The sequence below is a fragment of the Armigeres subalbatus genome, chromosome 1 (assembly GCF_024139115.2).
Source record: "Armigeres subalbatus isolate Guangzhou_Male chromosome 1, GZ_Asu_2, whole genome shotgun sequence".
NCBI classification, from domain to species: domain Eukaryota; kingdom Metazoa; phylum Arthropoda; class Insecta; order Diptera; family Culicidae; genus Armigeres; species Armigeres subalbatus.
Window position 1 is genome coordinate 49,827,485 of NC_085139.1, and position 15,576 is coordinate 49,843,060.

The following is a 15,576-nucleotide window of genomic DNA, read 5'->3' on the forward strand; positions in this document are numbered from 1 at the left end:
CCATAATATCTATGTCGTCGGCGAAGTCAAATAGCTGGACGGACTTATTGAAAATTGTACCACTCGTGTTAATCCCTGCTTTTCGTATTACCCCTTCCAAAGCGATGTTGAATAGCAGACACGAAAGACCATCACCTTGCCGTAACGCTCTGCGCGTTTCGAAGGGACTCGAGAATGCCCGTGAGTCTCGAACTACGCACATCACCCGATCCATCGACGCCTTGATCAACCGTGTCAGTTTATCTGGAAATCCGTTTTCGTGCATTAGCTGCCATAGCTGGTTCTGATCGATTGCATCATATGCGGCTTTGAAGTCGATGAATAGATGATGTGTGGGAAGGTTGTATTCGCGGCATTTCTGCAGTACTTGGCGAATGGCGTACACCTGGTCCACGGTGGAGCGTTCGCCCATAAAACCCGCCTGGTTCTGCCCCACGAACTCCCTTGCAATTGGTGTTAGTCGACGGCGATTTGGGAGAGTACCTTGTAGGCGGCGTTCAGCAGTGTGATTGCGCGGTAGTTGCTACAATCCAGCTTATCGCTCTTTTTGTAGATGGGAAACGACACTTTTTATCCACTCCTGCGTGTTCAAATAGCTCTCCTGGTAGTTGCTTTGCTGGTCTTCAGCCTGCCAATCTCCTCCTGGATTACCTGGAAATCCGGAGCCGGTAAAATTATGTCCTGCGCGCATTCTCCCAGGTCCCGCACCATACTTCCATCTTTGTCTGCCGCATCGCCATTCAAGTGTTCTTCGTAATGCTGCCGCCACCTTTGGATCACCTCACGCTGGTTCGTAAGAATGTTCCCGTTCATGTCCTTACACATATCAGGCTGTAGCACGTGGCCCTTACGTGAACGGTTCAACTTCTCATAGAAGTTTCGTGTGTTATTATCGCTGTACAGTTGCTCCGTCTCTTCAAGGTCTCGATCTTTTTTGCTGGCGTTTTTTCCTCCGGAAAATCGAGTTTTTTCTGTTCCGCCGCCTAATATTAAGCTGCGGCGTCCAACTTCGACGCATGTTGTACACCGCCGAAAGTTTTGAGCGCAGGCATATTGCAACGAGGTAGTGATTGGATTAAATATTCGCACTGCGGTAAGTGCGTACGTTCGTGATTAGAACGTGGTCGATTTGGGATTCCGTTTCTTGGTTAGGTGATCTCCATGTGGCCTTCAGGATATTTTTGCGGGGATAGAAGGTGCTTCGGACTACCATTCCGCAGAAGGCTGCGAAGTTTATGCATCGTTGGCCGTTATCATTCGATACGGTGTGCAGACTATCCGGTCCGATGACCTGTCTATACATTACCTCCCTTCCTACCTGAGCATTCATGTCGCCGATGACGATTTGATTTGGCATCTATCGTATGTTTGCTCAGCTGTGCATAGAACACTTCTTTCTCGTCGTTGGGTCTCCCATCGTGTGCGCAGTGCACGTTGATGATGATATAGTTAAAGAAACGGCCTTTTATCCTCAGCTTGCACATCCTTGCGTTGCTTGACTGAAACCCAACCACACGTTGGCGCATCTTTCCCAGCGCTATGAATCCGGTTCTCAGCTCGTTGGTGGAGCCACAGCTTTGGTAGATGGTAGCCGCTCGATGCCCGCTTTTCCACACTATCTGTCCTGTCCAGCAAATCTTCTACTACGCCACGACGTCGAAGTTTTGGGAATGTAATTCATCGTAGATCATCCTGTAGCAATCTGCGAAACCTAGCGACTTGCAGTTCTATATTCCAAGCTTCCAATCGTGATCCTTTATTCGTCGCCTAGGTCCTTTCCTCATTAAATCGAGTCGTATTATCTCTTATATTGTTCGTAATTATTGGTATTCCAGGCGGCTTATTCAGCCTGCGCAAACCTCCTGTCTCGTCGGAGGGCCGTCGTGTTGGTTGGCAGCTGGTTATCTGGCTAAGAATAACATTACGGATTGCCTGTTCCAGTGGTAAAAGTCCACCATACAGGTGACCCCTAATTCTCGGTGTAATGAGGCTTTATGCTTACCGTTCCTACGAATGAATGGTTAGGGGGGGGGGGTCTAATAAGAACCTAACCGCAAACGGAGCCTGTGAGGCACCAGGGGCCCTTTCACAGTATTTAGCCCTCGCTGCGCTAATCGGAGCTATGGCGTAGTTGACTTTCTGCTTCTCCGAGATAATCGGCTACTCTTATTCAATGTCAACGTAGGTTAAATAGAAGTGGGGTTATGAATATTGACGTTCGTCAATTGTTACATCCTTAATGTTTTTGTGACACCTCTCTTTAGTCCCTAGCTTAATGAGTGTGAGTCTACATAATTGGCTCCTATAAATGGTATATCATATGCATTTACATTGTGTGACTTATCCAGTATATTTTATGCTTCGCGTTTCATTGCGTTTTACAAACATCGTATGTATGTATTATTGATTTTATCCTCCTTCTCCAGAAACCCGTTTCATTCTCCTTTCCAATTTCACTTCCTCTTCCTTTCCCCGTTTCACTTCCTTTTCCGTCAGGTAAATGATGAGAAAGGCCAGTGAAGACGATGGCACAAATCTCCCAAATTGAGGGGAACGTGCCTCCTGAGCCGACATTCTGATACGTGATCCTCAAACCGGACAAAAAATCCTCGGCCTAAGAACTTCTAGCCGCACCATGCTGCCAAAAGCCCAGGAGCCTCTTTTCGTATGAAAATAATCCTTCATTGTTAATTGGAAAACTCCAATACTTTGACGCTATCATGTTTTAATAATTCTCTCGGTTTCAAAAAGTGGAAAATATATAGTTTTCTAATTGTTTGGAAGAAATTTTGATGAGTGAATGAAACTTTTCAACCAAACAAAAATAATTATAAATAATACCATCTGGCATCATGTTGTCGTAGAACGTGCATATTTTTGTTTACGTCGCTTTTTCTAGCGTCTCGAGAGAGAATGACAGATTGAGTGAAATTTTGCTTAGGCCGGGAACTGGTTTGAAGTGTGGCGGAAATGCAATCGCTAATACTGAAATGAGTGCTGCACTTCGATGATTTCAATTAAATGGCTTTTTTAAACGATGTTTAGCAAGAATAGCTATTTTTAAGTAGAAGTGAACCCCATTGCAGTATTGCACGGTCCACAAAATTCAGGAAAAGTTGCTTCCTGTCAAAAATATCAATTAAATAATGCAGTCGTATTTATGTTATGCCGGGAATGGGGTAAGAAACCCTAATTGTAAATTATTATTTTAATAAATTTAATATTAATCGTTGACTCTTCCTTGGTCCAAGAAAATGGAAAATCCATATTTCCACCACATTTTCGTGACGTTTTTCGATTCTTCGCAATCACAAAGTGTACCCCATTATAGAAAATACAGAAGTAGCCCCACGTCAAAATTTAATGGGATTCCAACAACGCAGATTTCTGTTGCACCTCGCTATATAGCCAGTTGTAGGGAAATAGCATGTACGAGAATGATCTTCGAGTATAAACCATCCTCTCCCATATCTAGATTGGTTTTCAACACATGATTCTATTCTATATTTTTTGTGATGAGCATGAACATGAGCATTATGATCGTACAATTCGTAGTTGCTACTCCGTGATCTATCCATATTTTTTTGTGATGTACCAAAAGCAAGTCATTTAGGAGTTTCCGAGTAAATCTCTTTCATGTGTTTTCAAATCCCATTTGTTACAGTGTCGACAACTAAACGAAATGAAACTGTAATTCCGACCAGGATTGTCTTATTTATAACTTTTTTCAAAGTTTGATACAAGTTGAACAATTTTACTAAAAAGTAAACTCACTCAGCTTTTGTCAGCAGCGAAAGTCTTTCTCCATTTCCACATGCCAAGCCAAAAGAAAAGCTTTTCGCCTTGCCCAACCCAAGCAAGAAAGCTCAACAGCTTTTTTTCTGCCTCTCCAGCTCAACCCATTACCCACTCACCTGTTGATTTCTCCTCGTAGAAGCTTCGCTCGTCGTTGTGTCCGGTGCTGCCGGGATCCATCACGAACTCCAGCACGCCGTTCGCCCCCAGCGTGGGACCAATCTTGAGCTTCAGCCCTGGATAGATGATGCCCATGTCCCACATGAGCTGCCGCTGGGATATGACGGCGCCAGCGTTTTCCAAAATTCCTCTGGAAGCGATAAAACAAGAGTGAGATAATAATGACGGTTTTGGGAGATCGGATTGGACGGACCGGCGACGCCGCGCCGTTCGGTTTTCTCAGTTGAATCGTAATCGGGCCTAATGGTAATTGAGTCGATCTTTGGTTGGGGTGTAATGAAGCGATGATGGGTTTGGAGCTCGTGAGCAATAATATGGCGACGGTTATAAAACAATTTTGTTCGCAGGTGGGACGAGTGTTCGAGGTGCTAATGGACCATAATCAAGTGATATAATTGAGGTGACTAATGTTGCGGCAATTAGCGGGTCGCCGATGTAATGTTTCTGATTAAATCGCTTTGACGAATGTGTACTACATGGGATTGTCTTTCGGTTAAGATAATCATTGTTTGAAGTCGAAAACTTTTCCCATCGTAATGTTTGTTGTTTCTGAGTTTTAATGAAAGCAAAAGAGAAGCGGGTCTCGATTTACCGCTTCTTATTAATTGATAATTCATTTTCTTAAGATTAAAGCGAAGAGCGATGAGGCAGGTTCGATTTAAAATCTTAAATTCCATAGAAGCTTTAATGGGTAACGAGGAAAAATGCCGATGAATAATTGATTTGCTCTGTGAACAGGAGCAAATGGGTATCTAATTGGGTGAGTTCGATTTTCGGAATGAAGTATGAATGGAAATTGCTAATGATTGAATAATCATCAGATGAATTGAGAACTGGGTTTCTAAGCTTGTTTACAATTAATTTGAGGTTTGTTTTTTTTTGCAGTAATAATATGTGCATGTTTCTTCAGCGTCACGCAGTCTGTAAACCACTTTTTGGCTGCTTTTCAGTTTACAAAACTAGGTTCTATTGGAATTCACACAGTAATTTATTGAAAGCCCAGCATGGATGTGCATCCTGTGCGACAAACAGAATGAATACATCATGCCCAGAGAGTTGAGAACGTTTCGCACCCGAAATCCAAGACTTGACCGAGAATCGAACTAACATATCGCAGACAAATCTGTAGGTAACCATTTTGATTTTTACTTAATTCCTATACTTCAACGCTAACAAAATTCACTCGACCAGGGATTGAGTCCAAAAGAGAATGAAAAAGTCTCTTATTTATCAAAAACCCAGATTAATCCACCTAGCGGTGATGGTGCCTTTCTCGCTCGTTCAAAAGGTTTGGAAAAATCTCAAATAACACCAATATGTGGATTGGTCTTATTTTTCATGTTTGTTTATATGCATAAAAAAATTCTCGCCAAACGCAATTTGTTGCAATCAAATCGGATGAGCATAAGAGCAAAAAATGGCATTTTATTTTGTAGTTTTAAAATTAGTATTTTCGCCATAACTTTTGACCCAATTGTACGATCCGGCCAAGTTTCTATAGGAAACAATGGGACAAGATTCTGCGTCGAATGCAATCTGTTGCGAGCGACCTGAGAAGCACACATGTTGCACATCAATCACAGTAACTTATATATGACCGGATTCAGTCACAATATGGTTACTGCAACCAGATTTGTTGAACTTGTGTTGCTTGAAGAATAGATGAAGTCTAAGTGCTAAAAAAGTGAGCTAGACTTTTTTGAACTGTTTTCCATAATAAATAGTAATTTGACCATAACATCTAAGCTCATAGTCAGATCTGGCCAATTTTCAATAAGAAAATATGAGACATTCTGCGTCGAATGCAATTTAATGCGAGCAAATCGGTTGAGGACAAGTGCCTGAAAAATGGGTGCGTTTTTTTTTAGCGATTTTCCATATAAAAATGGTATAATTTTCGATCCCATAGTCCGATATGGCCAATTTTCAATTGAAAACAACGGGACAGGATTCTACGTCAAATGCAACTTGTTGTGAGCAAATCGGTTAAGGATATGTGCCCGAAAAATGAGTGACATTTTTTACGCGATTTTTTCGTATGAATTTGTATTTTGGCCATAACTTTCGATCCCATAGTTCGATCTTGCCAATTTCAAATAGGAAATAATGGGATAGGATTCTGCGTCGAATGCAACTTGTTGCGAGCAAATCGGTTGAGGATAAGTGCCCGAAAAATGAATGACATTTTTTACTCGATTTTTATGTATGAATTTGTATTTTGGCCATAACTTTGATCCCATAGTCCGATCTGGCCAATTTCAAATCGGAAGTAATGGGATAGGATTCTGCGTCGAATGCAACTTGTTGCGAGCAAATCGGTTGAGGATAAGTGCCCGAAAAATGAGTGGCTTTTATACGCGATTTTTTCGTATGAATTTGTATTTTGACCATAACTTTCGATCCCATAGTTCGATCTGGCTAATTTCAAATAGGAAACAATGGGACAGGATTCTGCGTTGAATGCAACTTGTTGCGAGCAAATCGGTTGAGGATAAGTGCCCGAAAAATGAGTGACATTTTTTACGCGATTTTTTCGTATGAATTTGTATTTTGGCTATAACTCTCGATCCCATAGTCCGATCTGGCCAATTTCAAACAGGAAACAATGGGACAAGATTCTGCGTCGAATGCAACTTGTTGCGAGCAAATCGGTTAAGGATAAGTGTCCGAAAAATGATTGACATTTTTACGCGATTTTTCGTATGAATTTGTATTTTGGTCATAACTCTCGATCCCATAGTCCGATCTGCCCAATTTCAACTTGTTGCGAGCAAATCGGTTGAGAATAATTTCCCGAAAAATGAGTGACATTTTTTACGCGATTTTTTCGTATGAATTTGTATTTTGACCATAACTTCTGATCCCATAGTCCGATCTGACCAATTTCAAATAGGAAACAATGGGACAGAATTCTGCGTCGAATGCAACTTGTTGCGAGCAAATCGGTTGAGGATAAGTGCCCGAGAAATGAGTGACATTTTTTACGCGATTTTTTCGTATGAATTTGTATTTTGGCCATAACTTCTGATCCCATAGTTCTATCTGGCCAATTTCAAATAGGAAATAATGGGATAGGATTCTGCGTCGAATGCAACTTGTTGCGAGCAAATCGGTTGAGGATAAGTGCCCGGAAAATGAGTGACATTTTTTACGCGATTTTTTTGTATGAATTTGTATTTTGGCCATAACTTCTGATCCCATAGTTCGATCTGGCCAATTTCAAATAGGAAACAATGGGACAGAATTCTGCGTCGAATGCAACTTGTTGCGAGCAAATCGGTTGAGGATAAGTGCCCGAAAAATGAGTGACATTTTTTACGCGATTTTTTCGTATGAATTTGTATTTTGGCCATAACTTTCGATCCCATAGTTCGATCTTGCCAATTTCAAATAGGAAACAATGGGATAGGATTCTGCGTCGAATGCAACTTGTTGCGAGCAAATCGGTTGAGGATAAGTGCCCGAAAAATGAATGACATTTTTTACTCGATTTTTATGTATGAATTTGTATTTTGGCCATAACTTTGATCCCATAGTCCGATCTGGCCAATTTCAAATAGGAAGTAATGGGATAGGATTCTGCGTCGAATGCAACTTGTTGCGAGCAAATCGGTTTAGGATAAGTGCCCGAAAAATGAGTGGCTTTTATACGCGATTTTTTCGTATGAATTTGTATTTTGACCATAACTTTCGATCCCATAGTTCGATCTGGCTAATTTCAAATAGGAAACAATGGGACAGGATTCTGCGTTGAATGCAACTTGTTGCGAGCAAATCGGTTGAGGATAAGTGCCCGAAAAATGAGTGACATTTTTTACGCGATTTTTTCGTATGAATTTGTATTTTGGCTATAACTCTCGATCCCATAGTCCGATCTGGCCAATTTCAAACAGGAAACAATGGGACAAGATTCTGCGTCGAATGCAACTTGTTGCGAGCAAATCGGTTAAGGATAAGTGTCCGAAAAATGATTGACATTTTTACGCGATTTTTCGTATGAATTTGTATTTTGGTCATAACTCTCGATCCCATAGTCCGATCTGCCCAATTTCAACTTGTTGCGAGCAAATCGGTTGAGAATAATTTCCCGAAAAATGAGTGACATTTTTTACGCGATTTTTTCGTATGAATTTGTATTTTGACCATAACTTCTGATCCCATAGTCCGATCTGACCAATTTCAAATAGGAAACAATGGGACAGAATTCTGCGTCGAATGCAACTTGTTGCGAGCAAATCGGTTGAGGATAAGTGCCCGAGAAATGAGTGACATTTTTTACGCGATTTTTTCGTATGAATTTGTATTTTGGCCATAACTTCTGATCCCATAGTTCGATCTGGCCAATTTCAAATAGGAAACAATGGGACAGAATTCTGCGTCGAATGCAACTTGTTGCGAGCAAATCGGTTGAGGATAAGTGCCCGAAAAATGAGTGACATTTTTTTAGTAGTTTTGCGCACACACACACACACATACACACACACATACACACACACACACACACACACACACACAGACATCACCTCGATTCGTCGAACTGAGTCGATTGGTATATAACACTATGGGTCTCCGGGCCTTCTATAAAAAGTTTGTTTTTGGAGCGATCATATAGCCTTTACCGTATACTTAGTATACGAGAAAGGCAAAAAGATGATCTAGTAAAATATTCGCAGGGTAAAACATACAAAAAAAAATGTTGAAAGTCTTCTCAAAAACTCTAGAAGCAATTTAATTAAAAACGATAAACAGTACGGGGTTGTACTTGTCTTCTCCTGCATAATATACATCATTTAAATCTGTGAAAGAATAGCCGTTTTGCTGTTTATATTAATGGCCCTTATTATCGTCAAACCTTTTCGAAAATTGAAAACATTTTCTTACGGCAATTTAAACCAAATAGTCAAATAGAAAATCTTATTGGAATACTATTATATGGTTGAGATACAAGTAATTGTATCGAGATTCTTATTCCAAAACCGTCAACTATTTTTCCATCGTTGGTACTGTAATCAAAAAATAATTATGAATAGTATTCTGAAAAGTCAAATCTTTTTGAACATTCTAGTTTTGAGGCACACATCGCAATTATATATAGAAAGTAAAGGATCGATTACTATCGATAACGAACCTGTCTTAATAATACACCCGATTCTTTTTTTACACGGGGGATGCGTTCCGTGTAAAAAAAGTTTTCAGTTCAAATTTTAAAATCCGTGGAAAAAAAGTATTATGATTTCTCGACGAATCATGCAAAATGGGGCTAAGGACTTTGCTAAATACTACTGACTATCGCGGGCTGCAAAATGGTGGGTTGACATCAAGGAAGGAGCGCCCAACAGAGATCTGGTCCCCACAAGTCCCTATCTCACGCTTCCACGGGTCGTCCGATGACAAAAGACCGCCAGCTAAGGGTTGTGTACTTAGCTGGTAGTGCAGCCTGGGCACTGTTGTCCTTCTGACATCAGCTAGAGTGAGAAGGTACGCCTCGAGCGTCTGTTTACCAGGAGGTGCGGCTCAAACAGCGTCTGCCTGGTACCCAGCGGCTGATTAACGAAATGCTGTATCGCGTCAGCTATACCTAAGGTGGCAGCCCCATCATCGCGATGTAGGTAACGCGACCCCGGTAAGGTAGCTTACTGAAGCCTCTCAAATACCACGAAAAATGGAGATAGAAGAAAAAGAGAACGTTATTTTTGGCAACCAACCCGGCAACGAAATAAGGACTATGATTGGAAACTCGGTACCTGGAATGTCAGGACCCTAAATGAACCTGGACGAGTGAGCCTTCTGGCTCGTGAACTGCAGAAGGTTGGAGTGAACGTGGCTGCTATTCAAGAAGTCCGATGGCCTAGATCCGGAGAACGTGAATTCCAAGCCGTGGACCCCACGACCAATACTGCATTCAAGACGCTAACGCTCAGGTCGGTAGAGAGGACTTTTTCCGTCCCATAATCGGTAGGGAGAGCCTTCACTCCGCCACCAATGACAACGGCCTACGGCTAGTAAATTTTGCTGCTGCCAGAGGGATGGCCATCAGTAGCACCTACTTTGCACGAAAGAACATCCGAAAGCACACCTGGAGACACCCAAATGGTGAAACTTGCAACCAGATAGACCATGTTCTGGTGGATGGGCGCCATTTCTCGGAAGTTATCGATGTGCGGACATTCAGAGGTCCGAACATTGACTCTGATCACTATCTCGTTGTCAGTAAAATTCGATCACGGTTGTCAACTGTATCGAACGAAAGATCACAGCGAACGATGCGTTACAATATCCAGCGATTGTCGGCGGAAGGAGTATCGGCTGAGTACCGCCAGAAGCTCGACGAACGGATAAGTGCAATCAACGTTAGCGACAACATCAACGATCTGTGGGAGTCGATCCATGGAGCGGTGAGCACAACAGCACGAGAAGTGGTAGGCACTGCACAGAGGCGACCCAGGACGGGTTGGTTCGATGTGGAGTGCCAGAGAGTGACAGACGAGAAGAACGTTGCCAGAAGCCGGATGTTGGTGTCAGGTACCCGATCGAATCGAGATCGGTACAAGGAAGGAAGAGCAGCCGAAAAACGAAAACACCATAGGAAGAAAAATAGTATGAAGAACAAGTGATTAGCGAGGCGCAGGAAAATGGAGCAGAACGATGTGCGGAGGTTTTATGAGTCTGTCAATGGCGTGCGGAGAAAGACAGCGCCATCTCCCGTCATGTGCAACGACCAACAAGGGAATTTGCTGACAGATAAAACTGAAGTGGCTGCCAGGTGGAAGCAACACTTCGAGACTTTGTTGAATGGAGGAAGTGACGGTGCATCGGTGAACAGAATAAATATTAGCGACGATGGACAAGCTGTGGAGTCACCTACACTAGATGAGGTTAAAAAGCTGTGAAAGAGCTGAAAAACAATAAGGCTGCGGGGAAGGACCAGCTCCCGGCTGAACTTCTGAAACATGGCAGTGAGCAGCTTTATGAAGTTCTGCGCCATATTATGTCGAAAATATGGGAAGACGAGGAAATGCCTGCTAGCTGGTTGGACGGCCTCATTTGCCCTCTCTTTAAGAAAGGGCACAGACTGGAGTGCGCCAATTACCGAGGAATAACCCTCCTTAATTCGGCGTACAAAATTATGTCCCGTATTCTGTTCAACAGATTGAGACCGCTTGAAGAGTCCTTCGTCGGCGAATACCAAGCAGGTTTTCGTGAGGGCCGATCAACGACGGATCAAATGTTTACCCTGAGACAAATCCTTGATAAATTCCGGGAGTACAACTTGCAGACACATCATCTGTTTATTGATTTCAAGGCGGCGTACGATTCAGTGAAACGGAATGAATTATGGCAAATTATGCTTGAACATGGTTTTCCGGCGAAACTGATACGGCTGATTCGTATAACGTTGGACGGATCGAAATCAAGTGTAAGGGTTGCGGATGAAATATCGACGTCATTTGTTACCTTAGATGGATTAAAGCAGGGTGATGCACTCTCGAACCTACTGTTCAATATAGCGCTCGAGGGAGCGATTAGGAGAGCTGGTGTGCAAAGAAGCGGTACCATTATCACAAAATCGCATATGCTCCTGGGATTTGCGGACGATATCGATATTATCGGAATTGATCGCCGTGCCGTGGAAGAGGCTTTTGCGCCTTTTAAGAGGGAGACAGCGAGGATTGGACTCACGATCAATACCAGCAAAACGAAGTACATGGTCGCTGGCAATCAACGTGGGTTCATCAGTGGTGGTGGTAGCGAAATAGTGCTGGATGGTGAAAAATTTGGAGTGGTAGAAGAATTTGTGTATCTTGGAACATTAGTGACGTGCGATAATGATATTACCCGCGAGGTGAAAAGGCGTATTGCAGCTGCAAATAGGGCTTATTACGGACTTCGTAACCAGCTTAAGTCCCGTAGTCTGCAAACGAAAACAAAACTCGCGCTGTATACTACTCTGATTCTTCCGGTGGCTTTATACGGCCACGAAACATGGACGTTAAAGGAGGCTGATCGGAGAGCTCTCGGAGTGTTTGAGCGTAAGGTGCTGCGGACAATACTCGGCGGTAAACAGGAGAACGGTATCTGGCGGCGTCGCATGAATCACGAATTGTACCAGGTGTATAAAGGGCTGGATATTATTAAGCTTATACAACACGGCAGACTACGGTGGGCTGGTCACGTTGTTCGTATGCCGGAAGAACGTCAAGCGAAGATAATATTTAGTAGAGAACCCGGAAGAGGCCGCAGGCTTCGTGGAAGGCCGCGTACACGATGGCTTTTTGCAGTTGAAGAGGACCTGAGGGCGCTCAATGTTCAGGGCGACTGGAAGCGATTGGCCCAGGATCGAGTCCAGTGGAGAAGGATACTCCATTCGGCGTAGGTTCATCGAAGAGCTGTAGCCCATCAAGTATCAAATAAGTATCGCGATGATATTGTCTATGAGCTGTGGACGTATGCTCCTAAGCCATATGATCGTCTTACACAAGAATACCATTTCGAATTTCAAAAATAAAATCATAATAAGTTGACTGAATCTCACTGAAAATTAACTTTTTCAATTTTCTGTGTTTCGCGGTAGGTATGTTATTTAAAAATAAGTGAAATGCTGGACGATTCGCGGGGTTGTTTAAAACATCAGTTTTGCTCCAAAACACTTATTCGGTTCTGTCTCATTTCTATCATAGGACAAAAGGTTGAAAGAACAAAAGGTCGAAAAACAAAAAGTCAAAATACAAAAAGTCGAAAGGACAAAAAGTCGAAAAGACAAAAGGTCGAAAAGACAAAACGTCGGAAGGGACAGAAGGTTTCCGACAAAAGATCTAAAGGGACAAAAGGTTGAGAAGGACAAAATGTCGAAAAGGACAAAAGGTCGATCAAGAACAAGTTCATGTAAGTTTGGTGTATTCCAAAGGAATTTGTGAAATACATTTAACTTTAAGCAGAAATAACACACGTTTTGTCAATTCGACCTTTTGTCCCGTTCGACGTTTTGTCGTTTCGCATTTTAAGTCAACGCAATTGTTCACTTAAATTCATTATAAGACAATGTTTACACTGCGTAAAACACTTTTTTTGTGATTGATTTGCATTACAAGTATAGGGGAAACTGGACACACATGAAAGTGTCCACCCAAAACGTACCAATTTTTTACTGGAAAAAGTTTTATTTCTGTAGATTTGAATAAATTCATTCAATTAACTATTGCTCATTTTCCATTGAATATAAAAAACAAAACAAGATAAATACTCAACATGGACACACTTGATCCCCCACAGTTTGGACACATTTGATCCCGATATTGCATATATTAAGGCGTTTGTTGTATACCGTCACATATTAATATTGTATTGTATTGTATGTATGTAACTGATTGATCTGGTAAAATTCTTTTCTAGTTAAGATGTATAAATAAATTTAATTTCTCTTTAATTTTGTCAATCAGACGATGCACGCGCAATTTGAATTTCTCAATACCCTTATTTCATTACCCAAACAAAGTGTAGTTGAACATACTTAGTTTTGATTAGTTTGATTTAATTGCATTTCAACATTATTTTCAATGAAAACGAATATAAATTAAGCTTTGAAAATACTCAACAAATCACAGGGCTTAAAATCAGTATTGTTCGATCTGGTATTAAATTCTTTCCGAGAAGTTTGCTCACAATCACTATTTATTTGTAAATCTAATTAAAGAATTTTTAATAATAGGCTCATTCAACAGCTTTTGCTCAGTCGTTTAAGAGAAATCGCATTTGTGTAATAATAACAAGCACTACAAAAATGATGTTAGACAGTACCAAATGATGATGCGTGACAGTACCATATTGATGTATGAAGTCACCATACTGGTATGATCACGGTTGTGATATTGGTAGTAGTCTGGCAATCTCCATGTACCACAGTCTTTTTTTAACTGGTCCCAAAACAGGTACTCAGGGATATTTACCATTGGCCATGACATTTGAATTTTCGGAGATTTAATAGAATAATTAGATTCTAAAGTTAAAAAGATATATTTGTGTATCGATCAACCATTTTTGGTATCATAACTGTATCAATCACAAAGAGAGATCCTCTTGGGATATCATGGTTGTCGTGATATGACCACTATCTTTTAGTGGAGTGAATAATTTGAAGATAAATCATCATAACCGTGCCAATTTTGTTGCTATAGCAGACATTCTATCTGTCACTATTACTCTATTCGAAAACCTAAATACCTAAATAAACCTGCTTAACACCAACAATATTACGACAGACTATGAAGAATTGTTAAGATTTGAGGCTAGACCAATTCGACTTTTCATTGGACTTGGAAGAACCTAAACATGTTCAGCTCATAAAGGGATCAATTTCCCCCTATATGGGGATCAAGTCTGCCGCAAGTTTTGCAAATGCCATATTTTCTATTTTTCCGCAAAATCGATTTTTTGGTAACTTTCATAAAAAAAATAATTGCTTCCAATGACGTTTTTGAATAGCTTATTAAATTCTTTATCAAGTTCATCAAGAAGTGTGCAAATCTGTGCATGTTACATCGAGAAATATCAAAGTGGGGATCATGTCTGTCCAGTTTCCCCTACTGCCCACGATCGCATATTTGTAACATTTGCATTTTAGTTGATTTTGTGAATCTTGAAGCCTTGAAATCAATGAATAGATGGTGCGTTGGGACCTGGTGTTCACGGCATTTTTGAAGGATTTGCCGTACAGTAAAGACCTGGTCAATTGCCGAGCGGCCGTCAACGAAGTCGGCTTGATAACTTCCCACGAACTCATTTACTAATGGTGACAAACGTCGGAAGATGGTCTGGGATATCACTTTGTAGGCGGCATTAAGGATGGTGATCGATCAAAAGTTCTCACACTCCAGCTTGTCGCCTTTCTTGTAGATGAGGCATATAACCCCTTCCTTCCACTCCTCCGATAGCTGTTCAGTTTCCCAGATTCTGACTAGCAGTTTGTGCAGGCAAGTGGCTAGCTTTTCCGGGCCCGTCTTGATGAGCTCAGCTTCGATATCATCCTTACTAGCTGCTTTATTGGTCTTTAGCTGTTAAATGGCATCCTTAACTTCCCTCAAGGTGGGGGCTGGTTGGCTTCGATCGTCCGCTGAACTAACGTGGTCATCTCCTCTGCTGCCATGACTTTCACTGCTTGTACTCTCAGCGCCATTCAAATGTTCCTCGTAGTGCTGCTTCCACCTTTCGATCACCACACGTTCGTCCGTCAAGATGCTCCCATCCTTATCCCGGCACATTTCGGCTCGCGGCACGAAGCCTTTGCGGGATGCGTTGATGATGATGATGATGATGATGGTCCCGCCACATACCCCTACAAAGGTTTAAGCTAGACGATTTATCTTTAAGATAATTAATTGAATGATATAATAACAATTTAATCAGATTTGCAAAAAACAAAAACGATCTGATTACCATCACAGATATGAATTACATAACTTTTCATTACTATCCAGCAAAGAAGGTAAATTAAGAAGAAAAACTGTTGTTTTCATCTACAGATTCTCATAAGCATCGGTAGTGATACTTCGAGTTTATACTAAAATGCAAAACTTGTGATACCTCTCGCACAGATTTCAAAAGTTC

The 15,576-nt window shown here is 41.5% G+C and overlaps 1 protein-coding gene across 1 annotated transcript in view; it reads right to left on the reverse strand.

The window, feature by feature from the left end:
* Positions 1-15,576, reverse strand: part of LOC134206158 (uncharacterized) — a 62,312-nt gene that overhangs the window by 31,369 nt on the left and 15,367 nt on the right. Inside the window, exon 2 of the mRNA XM_062681849.1 lies at positions 3,915-4,105. Within this exon, the coding sequence (XP_062537833.1) occupies positions 3,915-4,105 (191 nt within the window). The remainder of the gene's footprint in view (positions 1-3,914; positions 4,106-15,576) is intronic.